Here is a 23,001-nt window from a genome sequence, read left to right as displayed (position 1 = left end):
AGATATATTTGGCGGAGGCTGAGCACCGCTTCCAATCTACCGCAAGGATCAGAAAGGAGAGGAAGAAAAAAAAGTAGAACGAAGAGTTTTCTTCGAGTGGAGGGAGGTTCCACCTAACAGTTAAGTTAACCGGCCCTGATGGGCTTCTTCGACTTCGACCACTGCACTCGCGTTTGCGTTCGCGTTCGCGTTCGCCTTCGCGTTCGCGTTCGCGTTCATGTTCGCGTTCACGTCCATACATATGCACGGCCGCGCGTGCGCGCGTCTCGGACTTCATTTTCAATCGCACGACTGCGACCGCTTGAGCTTAAGAGTTCGACATCTCATTCTCTCTTACTGTTAGCCTTCCGCTCTTTTCATCCTCTATTTAACTTGTTCCACACCTATTTCATTGTTTGCCATGTCAGGATAATAGTAGGAACAACGAACAATTGATTCTGTGGCACGCAAAGTAACACGAAGAAAATTTATCAACATGAAAATATAGAATAGGATTACGCGTTTTTATGGAGGGTTCGTTTATCGTATTTTGAGTCGAATTATCGAGTGTTATTCTTTTTGTTTTCGGATCGACGTTGCTTTATAAACTAAAAATATCGACTAAAAATATCGACTAAAAATTTGAAGCTTCATATTTTTGCATAATCGTTGTGAAACGAGTAGCTCTGTAGATTTAACCGAAAACCAGTTTCTACTTTGCAGTTTTAACGATATAAGTGTTTGTGCAAGTTATCATTCTGTTCGAAAAACAAGGTAAAAATCTGTCAAAAGATAAATCCGGGCGACAGACAGGTTTCGAAAGTAAAACCATCTATGTTTTTCGTCTCCGATTTCTGTTTATTTCCAAATCAAATGGCTAACCAATCCGTGGTTTGAGTTGAGCACCTCGCGCGCGCCGAAAGAAAAGTAGGATGCATCTACAAAACAGTTAGATGGCCCTGATGTTAGTAAATCGCCAAGCCTTCACGCCTCCTTTCGTCTTGATACATACACTACACAATACACATGTGCTATATTCGATTTTTCATCCACTTGTAGGACTCGGACTCTCGCGTGTCGTATTTTCCTAACTTCCTTCCACTCTTTTATCGTAGGTAGAAAAATTGATCTCAACCTCGATAACTACTTATGCAGCTAAATATATGTACATATTTACATTGTACATATCTACGTTGTACATATTTACATTGTACATACGATGTTAATGAAATCGATACATATTTTCAACTACAAATTACGTGTAATATTCTCGTAATTTTTGCTTAATTTAATACTTTTTAACCGATCATATACTGAAATATATATAGAATGAAAATCAGATTGAACAAAATCTTTGTTTAGTTAGATATTATGTACATCGAATGGAAACTGTAGAGAGCATAAAATACTAATTAAACATTAGATTAAGAATGTTTGTATAATACGATTGATAATTAATGAAACATATAGTGGAACTCTTACACTTTTATTAGTACATATTGTCTTTTGAATAATTTCTTCTAGAACGTTTAAGCGAAGCTATGGATTGTAATTTTTATTCGTTGAAGCATTATAGAATACAATTTATAATCTATCGAATACTAGCTGGCTTTAAATGTTTATTGCAATGAGTTTGTATTAAACATAATACATAATACATAATGTGCATGTACTACATGCAACATGTATTACAATTTCCAATATACTTAATATTAGAACCATTATACGTACTAATTTCGATGTGTAGGCACGTAAATATTAAATATTTATGATCAATTTCAGAAGCTCCTATTGATTTTATTGCTAATGTGAGCAATTTTTATAAATAGCGAATAATGTAAACAAAGTAGGTAAATAATAAGAGCGTTACTGTGCAAAGTTATAAGAAAAGAGGAAGAATAGAATATAAGGAGACGTTCGTAGTTGTAAAAGTATCTGATATTACAAAATTAGTCAAAATGACGATACATGTTTTGATAGCCAGAAACGGACGCAATAGAAGTAATCATGCGTTGCTATATCGCTATATCGTTATATCGCTATATCGCTATATCGTTATATCGCTATATCGCTATATCGTTATATTGCTATACCGCTATACCGCTATACCACTATATGCTGTTACTCGTATATATGACACTTCTTTTTACCATTTTGAACATTACGCGTGCTTATCCTTATGTCTGTGTTGAATCTATCAGAAATAACGAATTAAATCCGCACTTCTTTACTTAGTCATCTTCTCATCTCTGTACAGTAGATTGTTTGAACATTGCGTTGTATAAGTCGTATTATACGTAGTTGGGCCACACAACCGACCCGACCGGTTTCACAGATCGACATCCTCGTTTCCTCCGGACTGTCGATCTCTGGTCTCCCGCTTCTACTTCGCATTCGTGCTTCTTGACATGTTTAGATGTACGCTTAGATACGTTGATGGTATACATAAATTATACACTTTCTAAGATGTAGCGAGAAACTCGTAGGCATAGTCATTGCTTGAATCTAACAATTTCTCACTACTCTGTTTCAAATCTATTTTTTAGTTGGTAATAATGAATCGGAAATTAGCTGCTTCGTAGAAGAAGGTTGGAAAATTGACCTCCCTAAACGAATCGATAATCTCTTAGTCACACCGAAGTAGTCGAGTGAGACAGAAACTCGAGAAAGGAAGGAAGAGACGATACCGAAGAGGCAAAACTGGTAGAAGATGAAGAAGAGATACGAGTATGGAGTCAGACTCTTACCAACCGCAAGAAAACTGTCCTTCTTGGCATAATCTTCGATACAAACCTGTCGGCAGCTTGCCAGCGCAGCGTGCAGGATATCGTATGCGACGCGTTTGTGTTCTGGCCAGATAAAAAAGTGCACGCTTTTATAGGTTTCCATATGCGAATCGTTGCGCGTCTTTTTTTATATTTTTACAATCGTGTAGTCTGCTTTTGTCCATGGAAATCCATTTCTACTTCCTATATTCTACAATTCTCATTTCTCGTAAAGCTTGTTTCATTGTATTCAAAGCTACTGTAAAATCCACTTTACCTACCATACTTGGCATGGTAGAAAGTATAAAATATAAAATATAACATAAATATTTATTTGAAAACTTATCTAAACTCAATCCGTTGACTTATAATTTATAATATAGACAATATCGAGAAAATTCATGGTATGGATTAGAATTTCAGCTCGATATATGATGGATACAGATAAACTATATTTGTGAGAAATTTTGTTTAAACACTAACTTTGACTCGAATTCTTCGAATTGGGCATTATCAAATACAAATTGTGATAATGTTAAAGTATCTTTTAGCCGATATGGCGTTAGAGCCTGTTCTTACTTCAGTTACTATCAAAGGGATTCGTAAAACAAGAGGTTCGATTAATAATTCAATAATAGAGTGTCGATCCCATTGTTTTCTCTGGAATAGGTTATGCATACATAAGTACTTGAATTCGAAATTTTAATAACAGTATGTGAATATCACTAAAATGTGTACATATATAAATTAATGGGAAATCAACATTTGTCATCTTTTTATATCGTTACTTGCTGTGAGTGTACTTATCTGCCTCATAGTGTAGAAATTAAGTAACTCGAAGATGAAAAGCTTTTCAAATAACAAAACTGTTTCATAGAGCTTGGCATCTACAAATATCAATTTTGTCGTTGCAAATTACTTTTCAAACATTCGAACGTAATTGCATCGCATCGTTAGAAATAATAGTGTAGTATCATGGATGAGGGGTATGGGGGGTGTTGTGCGGATTATAAACAAGCGGTTGCTGAGCGTGTATGTAGTAAGGCTAAGACAAAAGACAAGGGGTTGCTAGGGGACAATAAACGAATTAACAGCAGTATGAGTTGAGATGTCAGAGAGTGCGGATTGCGTTGATGAGAGTCGTTGATTAATTATTCAGTTGTGTTAATTATTATACGTTTACTGCGATTCGTTCATGTTTAACATTATTCTCTGTTCAATTAACACCTGTTCAATCTACTTATCATTAATAAACTAATTAAAGTAGTTACGATACTACAATAGGATACTTTTGGAGCAGTAGCGTTACGTATTATCCGTATCTTTCGCGTCTTTCGTGATATCTTTTTCTCAAAATTTAAAAGCGATACTTGGAGTAATATTTATTCAGTAAAAAGTTAATGGGAAATTAATATTTTTGGAGCGAATTTTGCTAGCTTTACTAATCAGCGTATACCAGGTTGAAGCAGCGCTATTGATTTTTAGAGAAGCAAGCCTGCTGGTTTGTACGTGGTAATTCCTCCTTTCCCCTTCGTCAAGTTTTCGAGAAGGGTCACTCCATAATTTGAATATACAGCACCCGTTTATACTCGTGCCGGCGAATTTTGAGTTTGCTATATTTGACCGACCATATGGTTCGTTTTACCCTAGTCGCCCTTAGTCGTAAGGTTTCAGGCATTCCATTCGTTTTCTGCTTTGCAATTTACTTTCATTCTACTTTCATTGAAAATGATTTGACAATTTTTTCGCTTTTCGTATTTAGGTACAAACATATTAGGAATAATACTTTCTTAAAAGCTTTTGATATTACACGTGATTATTTTATATATCCTGATACTTTTTACACATATATATACATATTACAAAGAGAACTATATTATTTAAAATTAAATATCGCTTTATTATTCAACAATCGCTCAAAAGTATTCGAACTCTTACTTATCTTCGATAGCGTGTAATTTAATTAGAAAACTAAACTTTAATTTTATTATCACGATTATAAGCAGGTACATGTGGATGCGCCATATTAAGATACGATAAAATTAATTTTTAGAAACTAACGTATGGCATTTGTATATAGCATTTGTATACAGAGTGTATTATTATAATTCTGAAACGAAAACCGATATAGATAGGAAAACCTACTCTTTAAAGTTTATTCGTCTTTCAACCTTCAACAAATACGGTGTGTTATAAAAAGCGTTCTTAACACTAAACATGTTTTTCCCGAAGCGTGATTTCTTGTGTGAAAACCTGTATTTAAGTAACGTGGGCTTTAAGGACGAGCCACCATCCTATTTTTAAATCGACCCTATGACTGTTCGTTGATATTCGTTGGTCGTGGAAGTTTGCCAAGTTACGAAGGTGCTATAGTTGAGATCTCGATGACTGCAGTTTTAGTCGGAACGGTTCGGGGAACAGTTCTTGGTAAACACTTTAACGATAAAGCCGCGAATCCTTCGCTCTCTGCAAGAGGTTCGCAAACGTTAGTAATAACAATATGTATGCAGTAAAGTAAGCATTTGGACGAGATCAGTAACGTTCATGAAACTATCGCTTACCCAGTTTGTATGTATTTGCGCAGCTATGGCTTTAAAAGTTATTACAAGTCATCATACTTAATTAAAAAGTGTGACAATGAAAAGAGAAAAGATTTAACAAATTTTAAACCTAGCAAATCTTCATATTAGATTTCGATAAATTTGAATCGTTCAAAAATTATAGTCGAAGGACAGAAAGCAATACCGAACTATTTATTTGAACATTTGATCAAAATTCACTTATAACAATAAATAATAAGATTATCATTGAGATTTCGACTTCAGAACACGGTTCATTACATTGTTCAACATGTATCTAATTTCCAATTTTCCAATCTTCAGTAGGTGATTTCTGTAGACATTTGCGAGCTAAACACGAATCTGCAAACCGGTTTTTCCTAAACCCTGCAGTTTTCGAGAAAATCAATTTTAAGAAGAATTGCATATTTTCAACTTTGGAGATGTTGCGTGCTTTTACAGTAACATTATCGAGTTGCGATTGAAACGAAAAAATTCTGTGACCTCTCCTGAATAAAATGATATGTACTGTTATTGCATTATAAACATTTATAGATGTTTAAATGCACTGTTTTTTATTTACATTTTCCAATTCATTCCAAAAGCTACAGGTCTAGAAGAAAATCTAATATTAGTACGCGATAGAACAGATTTATGTTAAGGAAAGCATTAAGAAAAGCATTAAGAAAAGCATTAAGAAAAGCTAGAAAATCACCTTTTGATTTAAATGCAAAAGCGAAACGTAATATGATATTCGACAGAATACAGGGAGGCGACAGTGGTACTCAATGTTGACGGATGCTTTGCCTACCGTTCGGCATACCGGAACCGTTAAATGCGCGCGGTCGTTAGCCGCCGGCATTGAGTGCCATTGCCGTAGCCACGTGTTTTGCCAAACTTCTTCGTTTTTTCATTGGAATTAAAAGGTGACTTTCTAATTTTTCTTTATGCTTTCCTTAGCAAAAATGTCCGCTCTATCGCGTAATAATGTTAGAATTTCCTTTAGTCCTCTAGTTTTTTAAATAAATCGGAAAATGTAAGCAAAAAGTGGTCCGTTTTAGGTGTCTTTTTCACCTTGATCATCGTTTAAAAATATTTAAATATTTAGAATGCAGTAACATATCCTTTTATTCGGGAGAGTCCACAGTATTTTGTCGTCTCAACCGCAACTCGATATTTGTTACTGTAAAAAGCACAAAACATCTTCAAAGTTGAAAATTTGCAATTTTTTTCAAACCTGATTTTTTTCAATAACTGTGGCTTCTGGGACAGAAACAGTTTGCAGATTCGTGTTTAGCTCAAAAGTTTACAAGATCCATCTACTGAAGGTTGCATCATCGGAAAAAAGTTAAAATTTGTTAAACAGTGTTATGGAATTAATACTAATGCTATTAATTAATACCAAATTCTTTTATAATAGCATAACAGTAATAAATTTGGTAATAAAAGACAAATTGAAATTTTATAAGTTGCAGATAAGTTAGCTCTGTCTACTGTATTTGATGTGTATTTGTAAAATTACAAAAGCTGTCAAACAACTTACAAAAACATACATGCAAGCCTGTAACATATAATTATTTGTCAATTCAATTCACTAATATCCTTTGTTTCCGTATGAATAATCTGATATATTTGTACGGTAGAAATATTAGATTTAGTTGTACCGTAAGATTAGATGTGGAAATTACATCTACTAAGCTATGTATATTATACGTACATATGTATGTTTCATAGATATATACTTGTAACCCTTTCTTTTTTAATATAAATTTTAATTTTCATTCTCGGCACGATTTATGGATAGTAACGAGGCGTGTATGCCGCCTTTAATCGTTGTATCGTGAAAACGGATTCTAGATACTATATACTATATATTATACGCTACAAAAAGAGTATAAAATGAAATTTTTTCCTCCGAGACTTAGTTTTCGAGATATTCAAAATTGAAAATTTGTCAATTGCACGTACTCGAACTTGGTTAATTACCAATTGGGTACGTATGAACGACCAATAAGATGTTATTGTAGATGCAAAAATAAGTAAAAGATTGAGAATAACATTTTTCCGCTTAAGGTTTCATTTTCATGAAAATAGAGTTTAGTTAAGAATCGGCCTTAATATACCACGCGTATGATACATTTTCAAATTTATTTTTCTCGAAAACAAAGCTTCTTGCGAACAAGTTTTATCGTACATTTTCGACTTACTTTCACACATAGAATGACCCCCTGTCCATTATTTAGTTCTGTCCAGGCCGGAATTTGTCCAATTATGCTTGATGAATATTCAAACTTGATTTTTTCGAAAACAAAGCCCCGAACGAACAAATTGTACTGTATACTTCTCTCTTATCTCTCCACAAAGAACCGCCACTCATCCGCTTGACGTGTTTTTAGGTCGCCTGTATATAACCTGTACATACATTACTATACATAGCTACATATGTATTAAATAGTGTCGATTACTTTCACCATTTAACTATATAAAATAAATGGTTGTAGGCTCGATAAACGCACATGCTCTACTATTATTTTATCGACATGCAGTATATTTAATTTTTTTTTATATTTTTGTAGAAATGATATTTCTATAAATCGTAACATACATTTGTTCAATCGTGTTCAATCTTTATATCCCTCGATCATTCTGTTTACGCACTTAACTTATTATATTGTCACAAGAGCATCAATACGTCAATTACCATTGTTTCAGTATCTACATCTACACTATCGCATCTCTATCGGTAAAGTGTAAACGAAATTCAATTATCTTTAGTATAGTAATAATTATGTACACGAATGACTTAAAAACTAACAATATTATAAGTACATATATGTATGTATATAACACTCAGTAATAACAATAAGTACTAATTAATATAATTTATACGGTATCCTATTGCATTATTGCTCGGATGCTTAACAACAACAGTTTGTGTATGTGTAAATGGCTGTATAATGGCTGTATAATGGCTGTATAATGGCTGTATAATCTTAATGCCGCTGCCGTAAAAGGGTTAATTGCAAAAAGACATTGCAGTCGTATCCAACTTTTAATTCTGCGATCTTGTTTTAATCTTAAACTTGTCGAATTGAAAAGTATATGGTATAGTATAGTATACTATATAAGTATATATACTTATATAGTACACTTATATACATAGTATATATATTATACTTTATATACTTATAGTATATTTCCTTGAGTTGGTAACGTAACTGTTTGCTTTAGCATCGGTATCTATCACAGATGCATCAATGGTGCATATACCGTAGGATGCGTCAACGTTCGCAAACATTCGCGAGCGTAGTGTTCAGTGCTCGTGGTCATGCGCGTCACGTTAATCTACCGGTATTCGCCGGTATTCTTCCACGGCGCGTCGTGTTGCGTTGCGTCAGATAGAGACGCGGTTTTGTAGTAGCAATAATAGCGGTACTTACCACATCCTTCTATTCGACCGTGTAATCAGCCTCAGATAAAAGCATATTATTCCCTATTTTCGATTTATTTTTGCATAAGATACTATCACTGCCTATATGCATGTACAGGCTGGTTAGTAACTGGTGGTACAAGCGGAAAGGGGGTGATTCTACGCGAAAAAACAAGTCGAAAATATAGAATAAAAATCTTTTTTTTAATTTTTCCATCGAGGCAACGATCTACAGTGAGATCCGTTATAACGAGACGCGATAAAGTGCACGCGTACCGAGCGAAAATTCAAAGTCGATTTTCTCCAAAACAAAGCCTCAAACGAAAAATTTTTATTTCCGCTTGTACCACCAGTTACCAACCACCCTGTATATATGTATACGATATATGTATACGATACCTACACTCTGCAGATTGTAAACATGATAATTTGTATTTACGTGTTAAAATCATATTAGTTCTAAAAATATATTCGCAACATTTCGTTTTCGACTTTTAATCACAGAGTTAATAGCGATGTTTCTTATTTATCAAAAAGAATATAAAATATTTACATAAAAAAATTAATTATCTACAATCGTTTCTTTTAGAAGTAGACATTTAGATTGAAAAATATTTCACGTAGATTGATCGGCTCGGATATTCACGATAGTAGTGTAGTGATAGTAGTTTCGTAGTTATCGTAGTTCGTTTGCTGCGATCGTTCATAACATAACATAAGTAAAATACGAAGCAACAGAAGTAGCCATTCGTTGAAATATTAAATCTATTCGTGTATCCTGCGCTAAGATGATTTACCGTTAGCTGATTACAGACGGCGACTACAAAGTGCGCCAACTATTTAAAAGGAATATTTAGGCATCAATCGTTTAACATTTAACGTTTAACGTTTATCACAATGTTGTAGATGTGTTTGAAACTTTGATAGCGACCTTGGAAGCTACAAGAAAATCGTTCGCGTTGAAATGATTTGAATATCTTTTGTATAATAATCGTTTGTTAAAAAGCTAACATAACGAAATGTTATAATATGACATATATGGTTATATGTATAACGGAATAACATTATTGCCTAGTACCTATTATATATGTGTATAATGAAGTAAGTACTCAGATTTGGAGTATTCGGGTGAAGAAGTAACGAAGTTTTAAAGTTTCGGATTATTCTCATATGTGTTATGAGTTATTACAATTTATAGAGATACACAAAAACATTTATCGCAGTGAACAATAATTACACAAAAACATGGCTATAGGTTGCTGTAGGTGACTATAAGTGGCTGTAAATAAATGACAAAATAATGAATTGTAGTATATATGTAATTAGCTGAAAAATGAAAGTAATATTCATGCATTCATGTTTAGCTTTCTGTTGCAGGTGATATTAAAGAACATGCGTCACTTTCGCTGAGTCGTGGCTGGCGAGAAAAGGGGAAACTTGTAAAAACAAGTAAGTAAGTACTTTAGCTAAATTAATGAAGAATGCAGAACCGGCGGCAATACACGATTTCTCAATATGTATGGAAACTTTACTCGAAACCGGTCCATATACGCAGAGAATGAAGCCAGCCAGAATAATCTGAGTTTATCGATCGACTCTTAGTTGCCAACTTGGCAACGGTAAACTCCCGGAATTACGAATGAAATGTTCTACATAGTGAAACAGTTGGCAAATCAGGCCTGCTTTTCATACCTTTGCAAGATCCTTGTCATATACCTTTTATATGGTATACGGAATTCCGTCTTCCTTCCCGGATGTTTTATATTTAGTATCTAATTTTCTCTGAAAACGATGAATTGCGATCAACATTATATTATAGTATATTATTACTATGCGAATAATATTGAATTATTTGTATTTAATTAGTATGTTATTTAATTAAGAACGCGTACTGACTGAAAGTGTCATTTATACAAATAAAGGAATATGTATATATATTATATTATGGCATTATAGAAACGCGTGAGGGCGAGCGATAGAGAATAGAGAAAAGTACCTCCATTGCCCTTGTGTCGCTCCGCGGGACTTTCCAACGCACTATACATAATATGTATGAGGATTGCGCTAGTATAGCGGTCCAAACACGTTTCTGAATATCATATACATATATTGAAAATATACATATATATATATATATATATATATATATATTGCACAGTACACACAGAAACCACGATCGTATCGTCTCGTTTGTGCAGGCAGTTCTTCACTGTTGAGCGTTGAGTCACACAGACGAGCGTTAATTGCACTTAAGACTATACGATAAAGCTGGACGGAAATGCTCGATAACTTTTACCACGAATCCCGAGTCAAACTTGAACGCGATCATACCATTGCCATTATACCGTTGTACAATATCGGCAATTTGTTTGCGCGCTCTCTCGTAATCCGTGCAACGGAAATTTAAGTCTGTTACATTTACGCGAAGCTCCTATATAGTTCCATGCAAACAAACAATGCTTTGAAATCGTTCTACTTGTAATTGTGACCAGACTGTGACAATTAGTTGTAAGCTTTGAAAATCCTTGACGATCTAAATTACATAATTTCGTTCGACTAATTCATAAATTAATTTACAAATATTTATGTCAATTAATTAAATTAGTACACGCTATTATTCTAAGACTTTTAGTTTCTCACTTTTTGTCTTTTATATTGAAATTATGAAATAAAATGTTTCCCGCATAAATTGCTTTCATACGTACATTTCATCTTTTTAGAATCTTCGATGTACATTTTAAATCATTCCAATTGTAATCGCGGTTATTCAAAAACAAACGAGGAATAATGTATAGAGTGCAGGAAACAACGTCCATTGCGTTCAAAGCTGCACGATTTATGTATGTATGCGTATGTAGTTCTGGCTTCCAGAACACCCTTCCATCAGTGGTTCCCAGTCAGTTATTGGACATTTGTATAAAATTTCGAATGAACATTTTTTGTTCTTTTTCAAAGTAATAAGTGGTAGAAATTACGCGATTCTAAATGGTATTTGTAGATTTCGATATTTATAAGAAAAAATTTCGTTACGTTACGTTAATATTTTGATATGTTGTAAACTCAAAAGACTGAGAGTTACTGATCCAAGTCGTAGAAACGCTATTGATAGAATTTGTGGAAACAGAGGGCAGTTGAGAAGAATTGAAAAGGTTACAAGAGTAGGCAGGCAAGGTTTTTTGGTATAAAGGTTGCGTACGGTTGTCGGCATCGGACTTGTAGTCGTTGTTATTAAATGAAGAACAGTCAGACTCGTCGCAGGCCTACATTTTATAATGTGTGACACGTATTTCTAAACTGATGCGACGGGACTGGTTTAATGTTCGATCGATCGGCTCGGTCTAAGTAGCTAAACAGTACGGGGTCGGTGATGCTTATTGTAAGATCATGGATAGTGAATCACCCTCGACCATCAGGTATATACCTACGTACGTTCTTTAGGTATGCTGTTATCAAGCTTGGTCAGGTAGGGAACTAATCCAGCGATGCCGACGGTAGAACGAAATGGACAGGGGAAATTGTGAGAAAATCGATACAGTAAACTGCGTTTTTTGATTCAATGAAATACGATATAAATGAATTTTTCGAATTTCGAGCAAACAAATAAATATAATATAATATTATATATAATATTTTGTAAATGTGACTATATATATTTTTATAATTCTAGCTTGTAATCGTAGCCCATTTTGTGCCACTGTATAGAAACAGAAAAATGTCACTTTTTTCTGCTATTATCCAATATTCACTTTTTACTTTCAACTTTGTCATGTTCTCTCTTCTTTCCTTTATCAAATGTTTTAATCTTTATTCTGAAAGTCGCAAAACTCGATCAACACCTCAAATACCTCGATAAACACCACCTCAAAATGTTTTAAACTAGAAACGACCAGCTAACTTTTTCCTTAGGTCAAAAATACAAATTTTTGCTTTCAGAAATTGAAATAATATATGTATTGACTGATATCTGACTGATATAAAATATATATTTTGCACCGAGTACATATTCCGAACAGAAAATAAGAATTTGTCATCTTTCGTAATTCTTCGTTCACTTTTTTAAATTGTTGTTTTTATTGATCCTATGAAATATATTATTCAATTTTTAAAAAGCGGAAGCAAAATAAAACAGAAAAATAGAATTCAGTAAAAATAAAAAAGAAAAATAGAAATAAAAAAATTTATCGTCTTTTGATTTAAATATAATTAGCGTCACATTGATATTGATAAAGGAGGACAGGAAAGATAATCTAACCTCAACCAAGTAAAATGAAAGAAGGGCAGAAATGTAGAATTATGTAACATAATGTAATATTAGTTAACGAATACCCGTACATATGTATTATGATATCCATTTACTTAACTTAACAGTGCAAGAATAATAGGTATAATAAGGCTCACCCTTTTTTCCTCATAGTTTGCATTAGTAATACAGTTTATAAATATGTAACTAACAATATGTAAATAACTATCAAATAACTTTAGAGTAATCTATATATATTTTATAGTTAGGTACAAGTACCTTATCGAATCGCTTTTCTTTTTGACATATTTTGATACAATAAGGATTTCAGACAAAAAACGTACTTGAATAATTGTGCAAGAATTTATTATTAACGTGGTACGTGATATATCTTGCAGTTTTATATATATAATGAAAAACTCATACTCGACACATATTCGTGCTTCTTGAAAGGTATAGTTATCAGCGCAAATCCAATATACGTATAATATATACATTTTTACATTATATCATCAAATGTAAGACTGAATGTATTCAAGGACTTTCGAGCAATGAAAACATTATTAACATGTACTACCGTATAATATTCATTACGTGTTACATGTTACAATATATTAGGCTATTACAAAAATCAATGCCTTGTTTCGAAATCTCCAATAAGGGTAAAGGTACCTTATAAGAATAAGGATACTTTATCGAGAATTAAAAGTGTAATAAATACGTATAAAAGTATAATATTATTCTAGAAATCTGCTACAATTTTACTTTAACCATTAAAAGAGTATATATATGTAATTGCATGTTATTTTACAATATATACCTACATAATACATTTTTTCAAACCATATTTTAAATGATCTAACTCATATTTATATACTATATCATAAATCAAGCCGGTTTCAAGTAGGTGACAAATATTTGAAACATTTTACAATATCTTATAATATGTAATTTGTATCGGATAGGTTACATTTATTAAATAGTATATCATAATGTATAGTATTAATATATAATATTATATAAGATATATAATATAATATATAATGTTATGTTATGTCTAGACATATTACAAAAATTATCTATATTATTTAACCCTTTTAGTGCCAATGACTATCGTTGCGTATGCGATGGACGCCTTACTACTCGCATCGTCAGAGTACTTTATGCCAAAATAAATTTATGAAACGTTGTAAATCTTTGAATTTTTCTACGGAAGCCCTGTGTGAGATATTCCACAAACTGAAAAAATTGTTTATGGGTTTAACTTTTCGTTACATTTCGCGATGATTGATACCGACACTCCGTATACGCTATTGCCATAAGATAAAAGTTCGACACGGGAGATTTGCTTGAGATCGTAATCACAAGTTTTAGGTAATACTGTTTGTAACAGAATATCTCCTTATGTTTCACAAAATGATCTTGCATCAACAGGACGAGAATAAAATTTTTGGTGGGCCAGTGCGAAGATCGCGCACAATTTGTAATCTGTATAACAAAGGATTACAGGATGTATTTATTAGTAACCATCAATGCTATGTAAATTATTTGTATGACTAATAATAAGTAAATAATACACATTCACTATAATAATATTAACTATAAATGTTTATTATAATATTAGAACGTTATTTCTGTGATGTCATACTAGCTACACTAATCACTTGTTTTCTCAACACTTTGTTCTCAACGCTGTTTCTAATCACTTGTTTCTACAAGAAAATTGATAGTTCCATTTTACTTAATGATTTTGAATAAGTATTACTAGTATGATCTTCAACACATTTTGACCAACCAATTGAAATACAATTGGCATTAATTTATTCTCCTTTATTTCGTACTATGTTCCTTTTTAATTTTGAAAATATCATTCTTACTTTTCTTTCTGACTTTTCCTCAAATCTTATCAAATCATACCAATTGATTCGGTATTTTTCACTTAGGTACAATTCTTTTGGTAGCCACTAAAGGTTGACATAACGTTTAAACAATTTGTTAAATCGTTTATTTTTCAGTAATAATGTATAATTAATCTACACTAGAAAATACTAATATTTCTTTAATATTTCTTATTTCTTAGATCGTATATTAGTATATTTATATGCGTATCCGTAACTGAAATTTCAGAAAAATGTTGTGAGGACAGAAAATTATCAATTGCAAGCTTGATGTGGGTAGTGTATATAGTATACAGTATACATAAACCAATTGAGAACCTTTATTCGCGCAGACGATCCGTATTCGGGACGCAGCTGCAAACATTTGCGCAGCCAAAATCGCGCAGATTACGGTCACGTGACCGACAGTTATGGTGGGAATCGGAACGACCCAATTAGAGTGCGGCTACTATCCCCACTCTAGATTGCGCGAACAAAGAGACAAAGCTACTTCATTCGCGTCGACGGTCGCTGCCACTAGAAAGTCGTTGGCAGTTGGTGGGTGCGGTTGTTGTGTGAGTCGGAAAAAAGTGTGTCGATTGAGTTTCGCGAGAAAGTTTTGCCCAGTTACAAGGTGCACTAAGTGAAGCGTAGAAGAAAAGAAGGTTATTGTTGCTGCGTTCTTTGAATTTTACGTTTCATCGTTTTAACGAATCTCTGTGGTATATCTCAGAGATCGATTGGGAGAAACGAGTTGGAACGCGTTCACGATCGAAAAAGTTACGATCGTCACGACATCTCTGATTTACGACAGATTAATTTCGTCGCTTTTGGGAGACCATCCCAACGAAATTTGAAAATTATAAAACAGAAGATACGCGCGACTATCGCCGAGACTTTTAAGATTGGAACAAATTGTGTCATATCTTAGTCGATATTTGCGAAAGAACAATCGAAAAGCGCTCAGTATTTCTTTTCGCGCTGGAGCGTCGACGAACGAATACTAAACGCGATCGTGCGACGTGGCGGCGACGCCATTTTGTGAAGACTCCTGTGTGCGAACCGCGAGCAACAACGGCCTCTCTCGAGCCGTGACCTCTCGAATCACGGAAGGAATAGTGCTTTCTTTTGATCGCGTCCTCTCACGTCTCTATCGGGGGAGAAAACAACGGAAGAAGTGGAAGAAAAAGAAGAGTAGTACTGTACTATCAGCAAAATTCTATCATAGACCGTTCGTCCTGGGTCGCATTGCATACCAACCATGAGACTGGAAATTGTGTCAGCGGCGGATTTTTTGGTGCATCTACTGCGTCTTCAGACAGGTCAACTGTCTGAACGTCAGCTGGAGATGTTCAAGTCCTCTTTGACGGAGGTTTTGCGTCATCGTTACAGGGATCACTGGTTCCCAGATCGACCAAATCGTGGTTCCGGTTACCGTTGCATACGTATCAACGGTAAAATGGATCCAGTCATTGCACAGGCAGGTGCTAACGTCGGTTTACTGCCAACGGTATTGCATAGCTTGTTTCCAAGCGAGCTCACCATGTGGATCGATCCATCGGAAGTATCCTACAGAATCGGTGAAAACGGGTCTATTTGCGTTTTATACGAACGTACAGAACCTGAACCGGAAGAATCTCATCAGCACCAACATCAGCATCAACATCATCAACAGCAACAGCAACAACAGCAGCAGCAATTCGAAAGTTGCAAGGATTCGTTGTTATTGGAGCATTCGCAATTTAGCGAGCAGATCGCCGCGTTCGTTTCCAGTTGAAGCGTTTTTCTACGTAAATTCATCGATGCAACAACACTAGCATCTTGTTTCGTTTTCACTGGACGTGCATCACGCTCTCGGATTGATCAAAGCACATGGGTTTCATGATATGTGATGGCGTTCCTCCGGTCGGGTGAATGTTTGACTCGTGCACACGAACGCGCAATTTTACTCTGTATAAGTCGAGTTTCAAAGGAAATGAAGTGTGCACTGTTCTATCTAAATAAGGACAACAAACGTGTAAAAAAAGTGTTTAACCGTTTTTTTTTTTGCTAAAGCTGATTTAACCGAAAAAATTCGTCCAATACGTATCGTTCGACGAGCTTTTGTCGGAATCCCAGCGATCGTTATCACGACCGACTCTAGTCCAACCGTACACATACATATGTGTCATCCTGAATTTTTGTCAACCATACGAAAGAGGAAGAGAGGATATTCATGGCAAGAAGAGCACCATCATCGTTTGAATATTCGAAGAGAATATTGCGCGTTCGCGTAACGACGATGTCTAACTAGACCAGTGGTCCTCTTACGTTTTGGCGTATTTCACGAGAAGATCCAGTTTTTCCAGCTTTTTCTGTTGAAAATACCGACTGCTAGCGAGATCGCGCCCGCAAATGTGAGAAAATAATATATGGGCGAGCTCCGCTCCGAGGGTCTCTCTCAGACCGACAAATTGATCTCAGCTCACCTCCCGCGTACTTCCGTTTATCTCGAAAAGAAGTTACGTCTGGAGTGGGGGAACAACGAACCAGTCTGTGGCCCTCTCTCTGTTCTCGTGAGAGGAAAAGCGAAACAAGCTTCTCTCCCCTCTCCCCCTCTCATGGAAAGGATTCAACAATGTGTTTTTATCGTCGCAAATCTCTTTTCTTCCACGAACGTTTTTTATCTATCAATCTAATTGATTATTCTGAACCCTCTCGTGTTCCGATGTTCTTGGTATGCTTTCCCTCCGCTGATGAATGTCGAAGAACGAACATCGAGGACGAAGATGACAAAAGAAGCAATTGGTTTTCCAGTGAAAAATTGACGAATAACATGTATACTGCATTCTCTCTTCTATCCGCATGGTCAACACGCTGGTTGAGCTTCAAGGATTTTTTTTCTCTCTAACCTCGCACGGTCAATGCAAATTACCACCGAGTCACACACATACGAGTATACCAAACACATACCAAGAAAAACCAACATATATATGTTTCCGTCGCCACTTTGTCCAACATACAGAAGAGACCTGTTACTATAAACGATTATCAATCTGTGTCAACCTTTCCATTTTCTTCTTTGATCTGGAGCTTCTCTTACAGCACGCGTTAACAAGCATGCTAACGGCAATCATATTTATCAACTATCCTCGATATCACTGGTATCGTAGCAGTGGCCCATTATCGTTCTTGGATCGGCCATAGCCATTGTTTCATTGGTCATCAGTAGTCGAGCAGTCTCGAACTCGATCCACGCGTTGGCATCGTTGACACAATAAAAATACATGTTACACTTCATACGTACAAACCTTTAACAAAATGCGTGAGTTTTATATGTACATATATATAGGTATTATGTATGTAGAGAGCACGTATTGCGCAAGCCGATGGAAACCATATTTGCGCGAATACGTTGCGCCAAATTGTATATTATGTATCTGTTTTGCGAGTATAGAGCGAGGGGGAACGAATGTATAAAAGAGAGCACAAGAAACTGAGTGCGTGATTGAAAGTGAGAATGTGTGCCGTGTGCGTTGCGTGCATATTATGTTGCGTACGTGTGTTGCCATATAGGATGAATGAGAGTAAGAAAGAAAGGAAGGAACAGTGTCGTACAGTGTACAGTGTACGTGAAAGCAAGCAACAAATATGAGGCAAACATCTGTGATTTTCTTCGAACGAAGAGAGGGCATGTTTCGTGCATATATCGAATAATTATCTTTTCTGGTGTTTCGAACGTGACAGAGGAATCGAGTCAAATGAAGAATATATGTATGTATATTGATATGAATAAGGAGTGAGCAAAAGTTTATCCTTTTCATCGCAACCTCAGTTTTTTTTGTATTGCTCGATCTCTTTTTCTTATCGCTTTAGTTTTCTACTTTGCAAAATTGGTACAATCGAACAACCTTGTTTCATTTATACATATATATATATATATATATATGTATATATATATACATATATGCAATAGAAGTCGTAATGGGTATATTACGTGTTACACGCGCAAGTGTATGTGTGTGTGTTTCAATTTCATTTACAAGAAAATTTTGCTAACTTAAAACATGAAATTTTTCTTAAACTTTCGTAACTTTGTAGGAGAATCCCATATAAATATGGGACAATTTTTTCCTCTCCTTTTCACTTCTACTATTAGAGCTAATGTATATTTTCCTATTCTTCTCTCACACACACTGTATTATTCTTATTCTAGGAATTGTCAATCTTCTCAAGTCCAAAAATATTACACAAAAATGTTCACTTTAACAATGTATTTATACTCATTACGGCTTTCAAAATATGTATACAGGAAAATGGGGAAACATGCCGACTTGCAAAGATTATTTTCTTACAGAAGAAGTAGAAAGTAACAAGAAAAAATTGTCTGACATCTACATTGTTCAAAGCTAGAAAGTTTTAAGAAAACGTACGAAATTTCCTAGATTCTCGGAGCTTTCTTGATAACAATTCTATTGTTTCGAGATAAAATCGTTCAATTATACATATATGTACATACTCCCGTATATGTATATATATATGTAGACACAGTGTTTCATCATGGGTTCTCCGATGGCGTATCTAGTTTAGTGGGATTTTGATAACTATCAAGTAGAATATGAAAACGACCATCGTCCGATAATATGATTGGATGATATATCGTTTCTTCTTTTCTTCTGTGACGGAAATACTTATTCGGAATATTCGCGTAATATTAACTCGCGCTAAAAATTGAAACGTGGTGTGCAAGAATTTGAGAGAATGTCGTTCATTTGTAATGATCATAGTATGAAATCGTGAACACGTATAGTATGATAGAGGACAAAAAACGAAGAGAGAAAAGATAAGTATGTTTGTGAAGAATAGAGCGAAATGGAAAGAGTAGCCTTGTCGCGTTCGGTGTCGAATCAGAAGTGTTTGTATGTAGCAATTATATAGAAACCATGTCTGTGATTATATTAAAAATAGAGAGACAATATGAGCAATCTCTGTGTGCGAGAGCGACCTAATTAGAAGTGCGTGTATGCGTCTCTGAATAAGATCATGAGTACACGTGCCTGTATCGTACTAATATCTAAAAGTATATAATATATAAATATGTTTATATTGAAAAGTATGCGTGGCAATTTTAAACGAATTTAATTTATAGATTAATTATGTTCGCGATCAACCTCTGCGGATTGTGCATTACATATATGTATATGAACGTTGTCTATACGCATTAATTTCACTTCTTTTTGTTTGCATGTTCTTCCATCCACGTAAACGAGCTGCACTTTATGTTGGAAAAGATTCGATCGTTCCTATCGGTTACTTTGGTTTCTCTCCTTTAACGAGTCCTATACGTTTACATATTTTGTTAATTTGCAGTCGATGAACACATTAATACGAATTTGTGAACGTTCGATTAAAATTGCTAAGCATGCTCAAATTGTGACCGAGCGCGTAAAACTACAAGAATAGAAAAAGAAGAGATTCGAATTCGCTCTTTCATCTCGAAGATCAGAAATGCAAACCGATTCTCTCTAAACGACCTATTGGGAAATCTGTCGAAAGTAATGTTGGACGAAACAAGTGAAAGTGTGAGAGTCGAACGGCGACGTAGAAAATCTCGCACACCGTCTAGTACTTACCATAGAATCACATAGCGCGGTTTCAGACAACAGCTAGAAAAAGACAACATTCCCTTTCCGTTTTATTTGCCCTTCGCTTGTTGGAGCCAGGAAAAAACAAAATTTTCACAATATCGTATAGGGAGTACTCGTTTAATATATGCCGTTGGATTCGCCTATGTGGATTATACACGTTGTAGATTATATCACACGTAACAGATGAACACATACACGAAATGAATGACACGACACGCGTAGCGAGAGAACAAGCGGAAACTCAGCGAAACAAATTGCAAGAATGAGAGTGAGAGAAAAGCAGAACACCGTTTCATGAGTGAATTGTAATTACTATATATCCATATACATATATATACGAATATATTATATATACATATTTATATGTATATATATGTATATATACACACATACACACACATCTTGTAACTATACATAGGGTCCTTCAGGAAGAATTTGTACAAACCCGCTGGGATATGGCACCAGCAGTCTGTGATTTTAGCTTGGTTAATTCAGTATTTTTTTAAATAAAGCGAGACAAAAATCAAGATAAATGATAAAAAAAAAAAAAAAAAAAAAAAACAAGATTCGAATTGCGAGCAAGCTCGTGCATGAGATACGAGCAAGAGAAAGTTCTGCATGAGAAAACATTGTCGTTCACTGTGTACGTATGCTAGGGCCAGGGGTGGGGATGATGATGACGATGATGATGGTAGGGTTGGGGCGAATGTAAAGAACGGTTGCGGGAGGAAGGAGAGGGAAATGCAGGGAAGAGAACATATTGCAAAGTGCAAATGGAAAAAATATTTATTGCGTGTATATTTAATGCGACACTTGTACAAAAAATCCCAATAATTTAATATTTCAATTTTTTTATGCAAATACGCGCGATTGTTGCAAACAATTGCCCTTTGAAATTCGCGAAAATTGTAAATACGATATTAATGTAAATGCGATGTATTTCAATCGTGAATTCACAAAAGTGACGCGTGAGACGGAAAGCGAGAATTTCTTTTTTTTATTTTCTTTATTTTTCAAAATGAAATTCAAACATTATGTATGTATATATTTTAATATTAAGTTTATAGATTTTAATTTTCTATAGCCGGAAATTTTAGAGCTAGTTTAATTATAAGTTGTACGGTTGTGGTTTCAAAATTATAATATATATTGATTATATTGATGGATTACAGTCTCGCTTCGCGTAAACACGTGCAATTTTGCGATTGTTTCGAGATAGATTTATATACATAAATGCGAATACATGCGTCTTCCGTTCGTATTTTTCATTGTGTTCCCTCCGCTTTCTCTGTTGATATAAAATGACGAGTAACTGAGATTGTGTGAGAGAGAAAGGCAATAGTCGAAATAGTAAATCTGACATGTATATGAAGCGCGAAATTAAACTACATATATGCCGCGTGTCTTTCTTTTCTGTCAAATAAACTGTTTTGTTGGGACACCAGGAAGGAGAATGCACGAGATATATAGTATAAAGAGAGGGTATAGTTTAAAAAGGAACAAGGAAAATCAAGCGATTAGTCCGAGTCGAAGCATTTTTTTTTCGAACGTGAGAACGAGAGAAAGCGTGGAAGAAAGAGAGCGAGAGCGAGAGAGGGAGAGGGTGAGGTTTGAGAGTATAACGAGGGATAAAAAAGAGAATGGATATTGGACATTAGGAGAGCGTATAGCCTGACAGGGGTGCTCAACTCGGATAAAGTGGGCCGTGGGTCTCATCGTGGTAACATAATTGTGATACCGCATTTACTGTACCGATTAGGGAACATTCATACTGATTTTATTACGTATTCTCGTTTGAGACGAAAACCAAAAGGGAAGAACACTGACCCAAGGTTATCGAGATCCGAATTCGGCGACCCTGTTGGCCAGTGCACAAGTAAAAAAGAAACATTCGTTCACATATACACAAACGTACAGAACAGGCAGGACAGCTAATTGTAAGACACATAGAGACATACATAGACAAACTTTTATACATATACATACATTGGACGCGTACGATACGATATAACACGACACGCTATGATTTCAAAATAATTGCGGGCGAAATAATCTGTTCGAAGAACTCTGCATAAAAGAAATTCACTTTACCGATGTATGTATACTATACCGTCATTAACAAACACATGTAAAACATACGTGGCAGACACAAATACATACACACACACTCACGCGTAGACGAATAAACTTTGACGAGATACATGGAACAGACACGAGGAACACGTTACGTACACTCTCGAATCTGTAGACTGTAGGTTTAATATTAATTATTACGAATTATAATTATTATATATCTATTATTATATCAATGTATAATTATATTTAGTTTTTAGGTTACTATGTTTATCATTTCCCGCTTGTACATATGCCGTGAGCTCGAAAAAATTAAATCTTTATCAAAAGAAATCTATAATTTTTTCGACTGTTTTTGTACAGAGATAATAAAAACAAAGGCCTCGTGCTTATGAAATTTCATGAATATAAAATACCGCTGTCTAGTGTTTTGATTTTTGTCCTAAATCCCA

General features: G+C 34.8%; 2 protein-coding genes and 1 long non-coding RNA gene across 18 annotated transcripts in view; 2 read left to right on the top strand and 1 right to left on the bottom strand.

Moving 5' to 3' along the window:
* LOC126868615 (inositol-pentakisphosphate 2-kinase) overlaps positions 1 to 23,001 on the top strand; it is a 79,857-nt gene that overhangs the window by 25,995 nt on the left and 30,861 nt on the right. For 7 of the 16 annotated variants that reach the window (XM_050624280.1, XM_050624289.1, XM_050624284.1 and 4 more), the window contains exon 2: positions 10,110 to 10,181. Coding sequence is in view for 3 of the 16 variants with exons in the window: in XM_050624274.1 (XP_050480231.1) it covers positions 10,097 to 10,185 (89 nt within the window). In the remaining 13 variants the exon portion in view is untranslated. Of the gene's footprint in view, positions 1 to 10,096; positions 10,186 to 23,001 lie in introns of those variants that run through there. The other 9 variants (XM_050624282.1, XM_050624286.1, XM_050624290.1 and 6 more) reach the window with 3 other exon arrangements.
* Positions 3,718 to 8,445, bottom strand: LOC126868625 (uncharacterized). Its single transcript, XR_007690668.1, has 2 exons — positions 7,510 to 8,445; positions 3,718 to 5,210 (listed from the first exon to the last, which is right to left on the bottom strand). It is a non-coding gene; the product is annotated as an uncharacterized LOC126868625 (long non-coding RNA).
* On the top strand, positions 15,349 to 21,040 carry LOC126868620 (protein BTG2-like). The gene has a single exon (XM_050624312.1). The coding sequence runs from the start codon at positions 16,111 to 16,113 to the stop codon at positions 16,624 to 16,626; it is 516 nt and encodes a 171-aa protein (XP_050480269.1). The 5' UTR covers positions 15,349 to 16,110; the 3' UTR covers positions 16,627 to 21,040.

Source organism: Bombus huntii, chromosome 8, assembly GCF_024542735.1.
Source record: "Bombus huntii isolate Logan2020A chromosome 8, iyBomHunt1.1, whole genome shotgun sequence".
Classification (NCBI taxonomy): Eukaryota; Metazoa; Arthropoda; class Insecta; order Hymenoptera; family Apidae; genus Bombus; species Bombus huntii.
The sequence above is the reverse complement of the archived record's forward strand: the minus strand, read 5'-3'. Positions and strand labels throughout refer to the sequence as shown.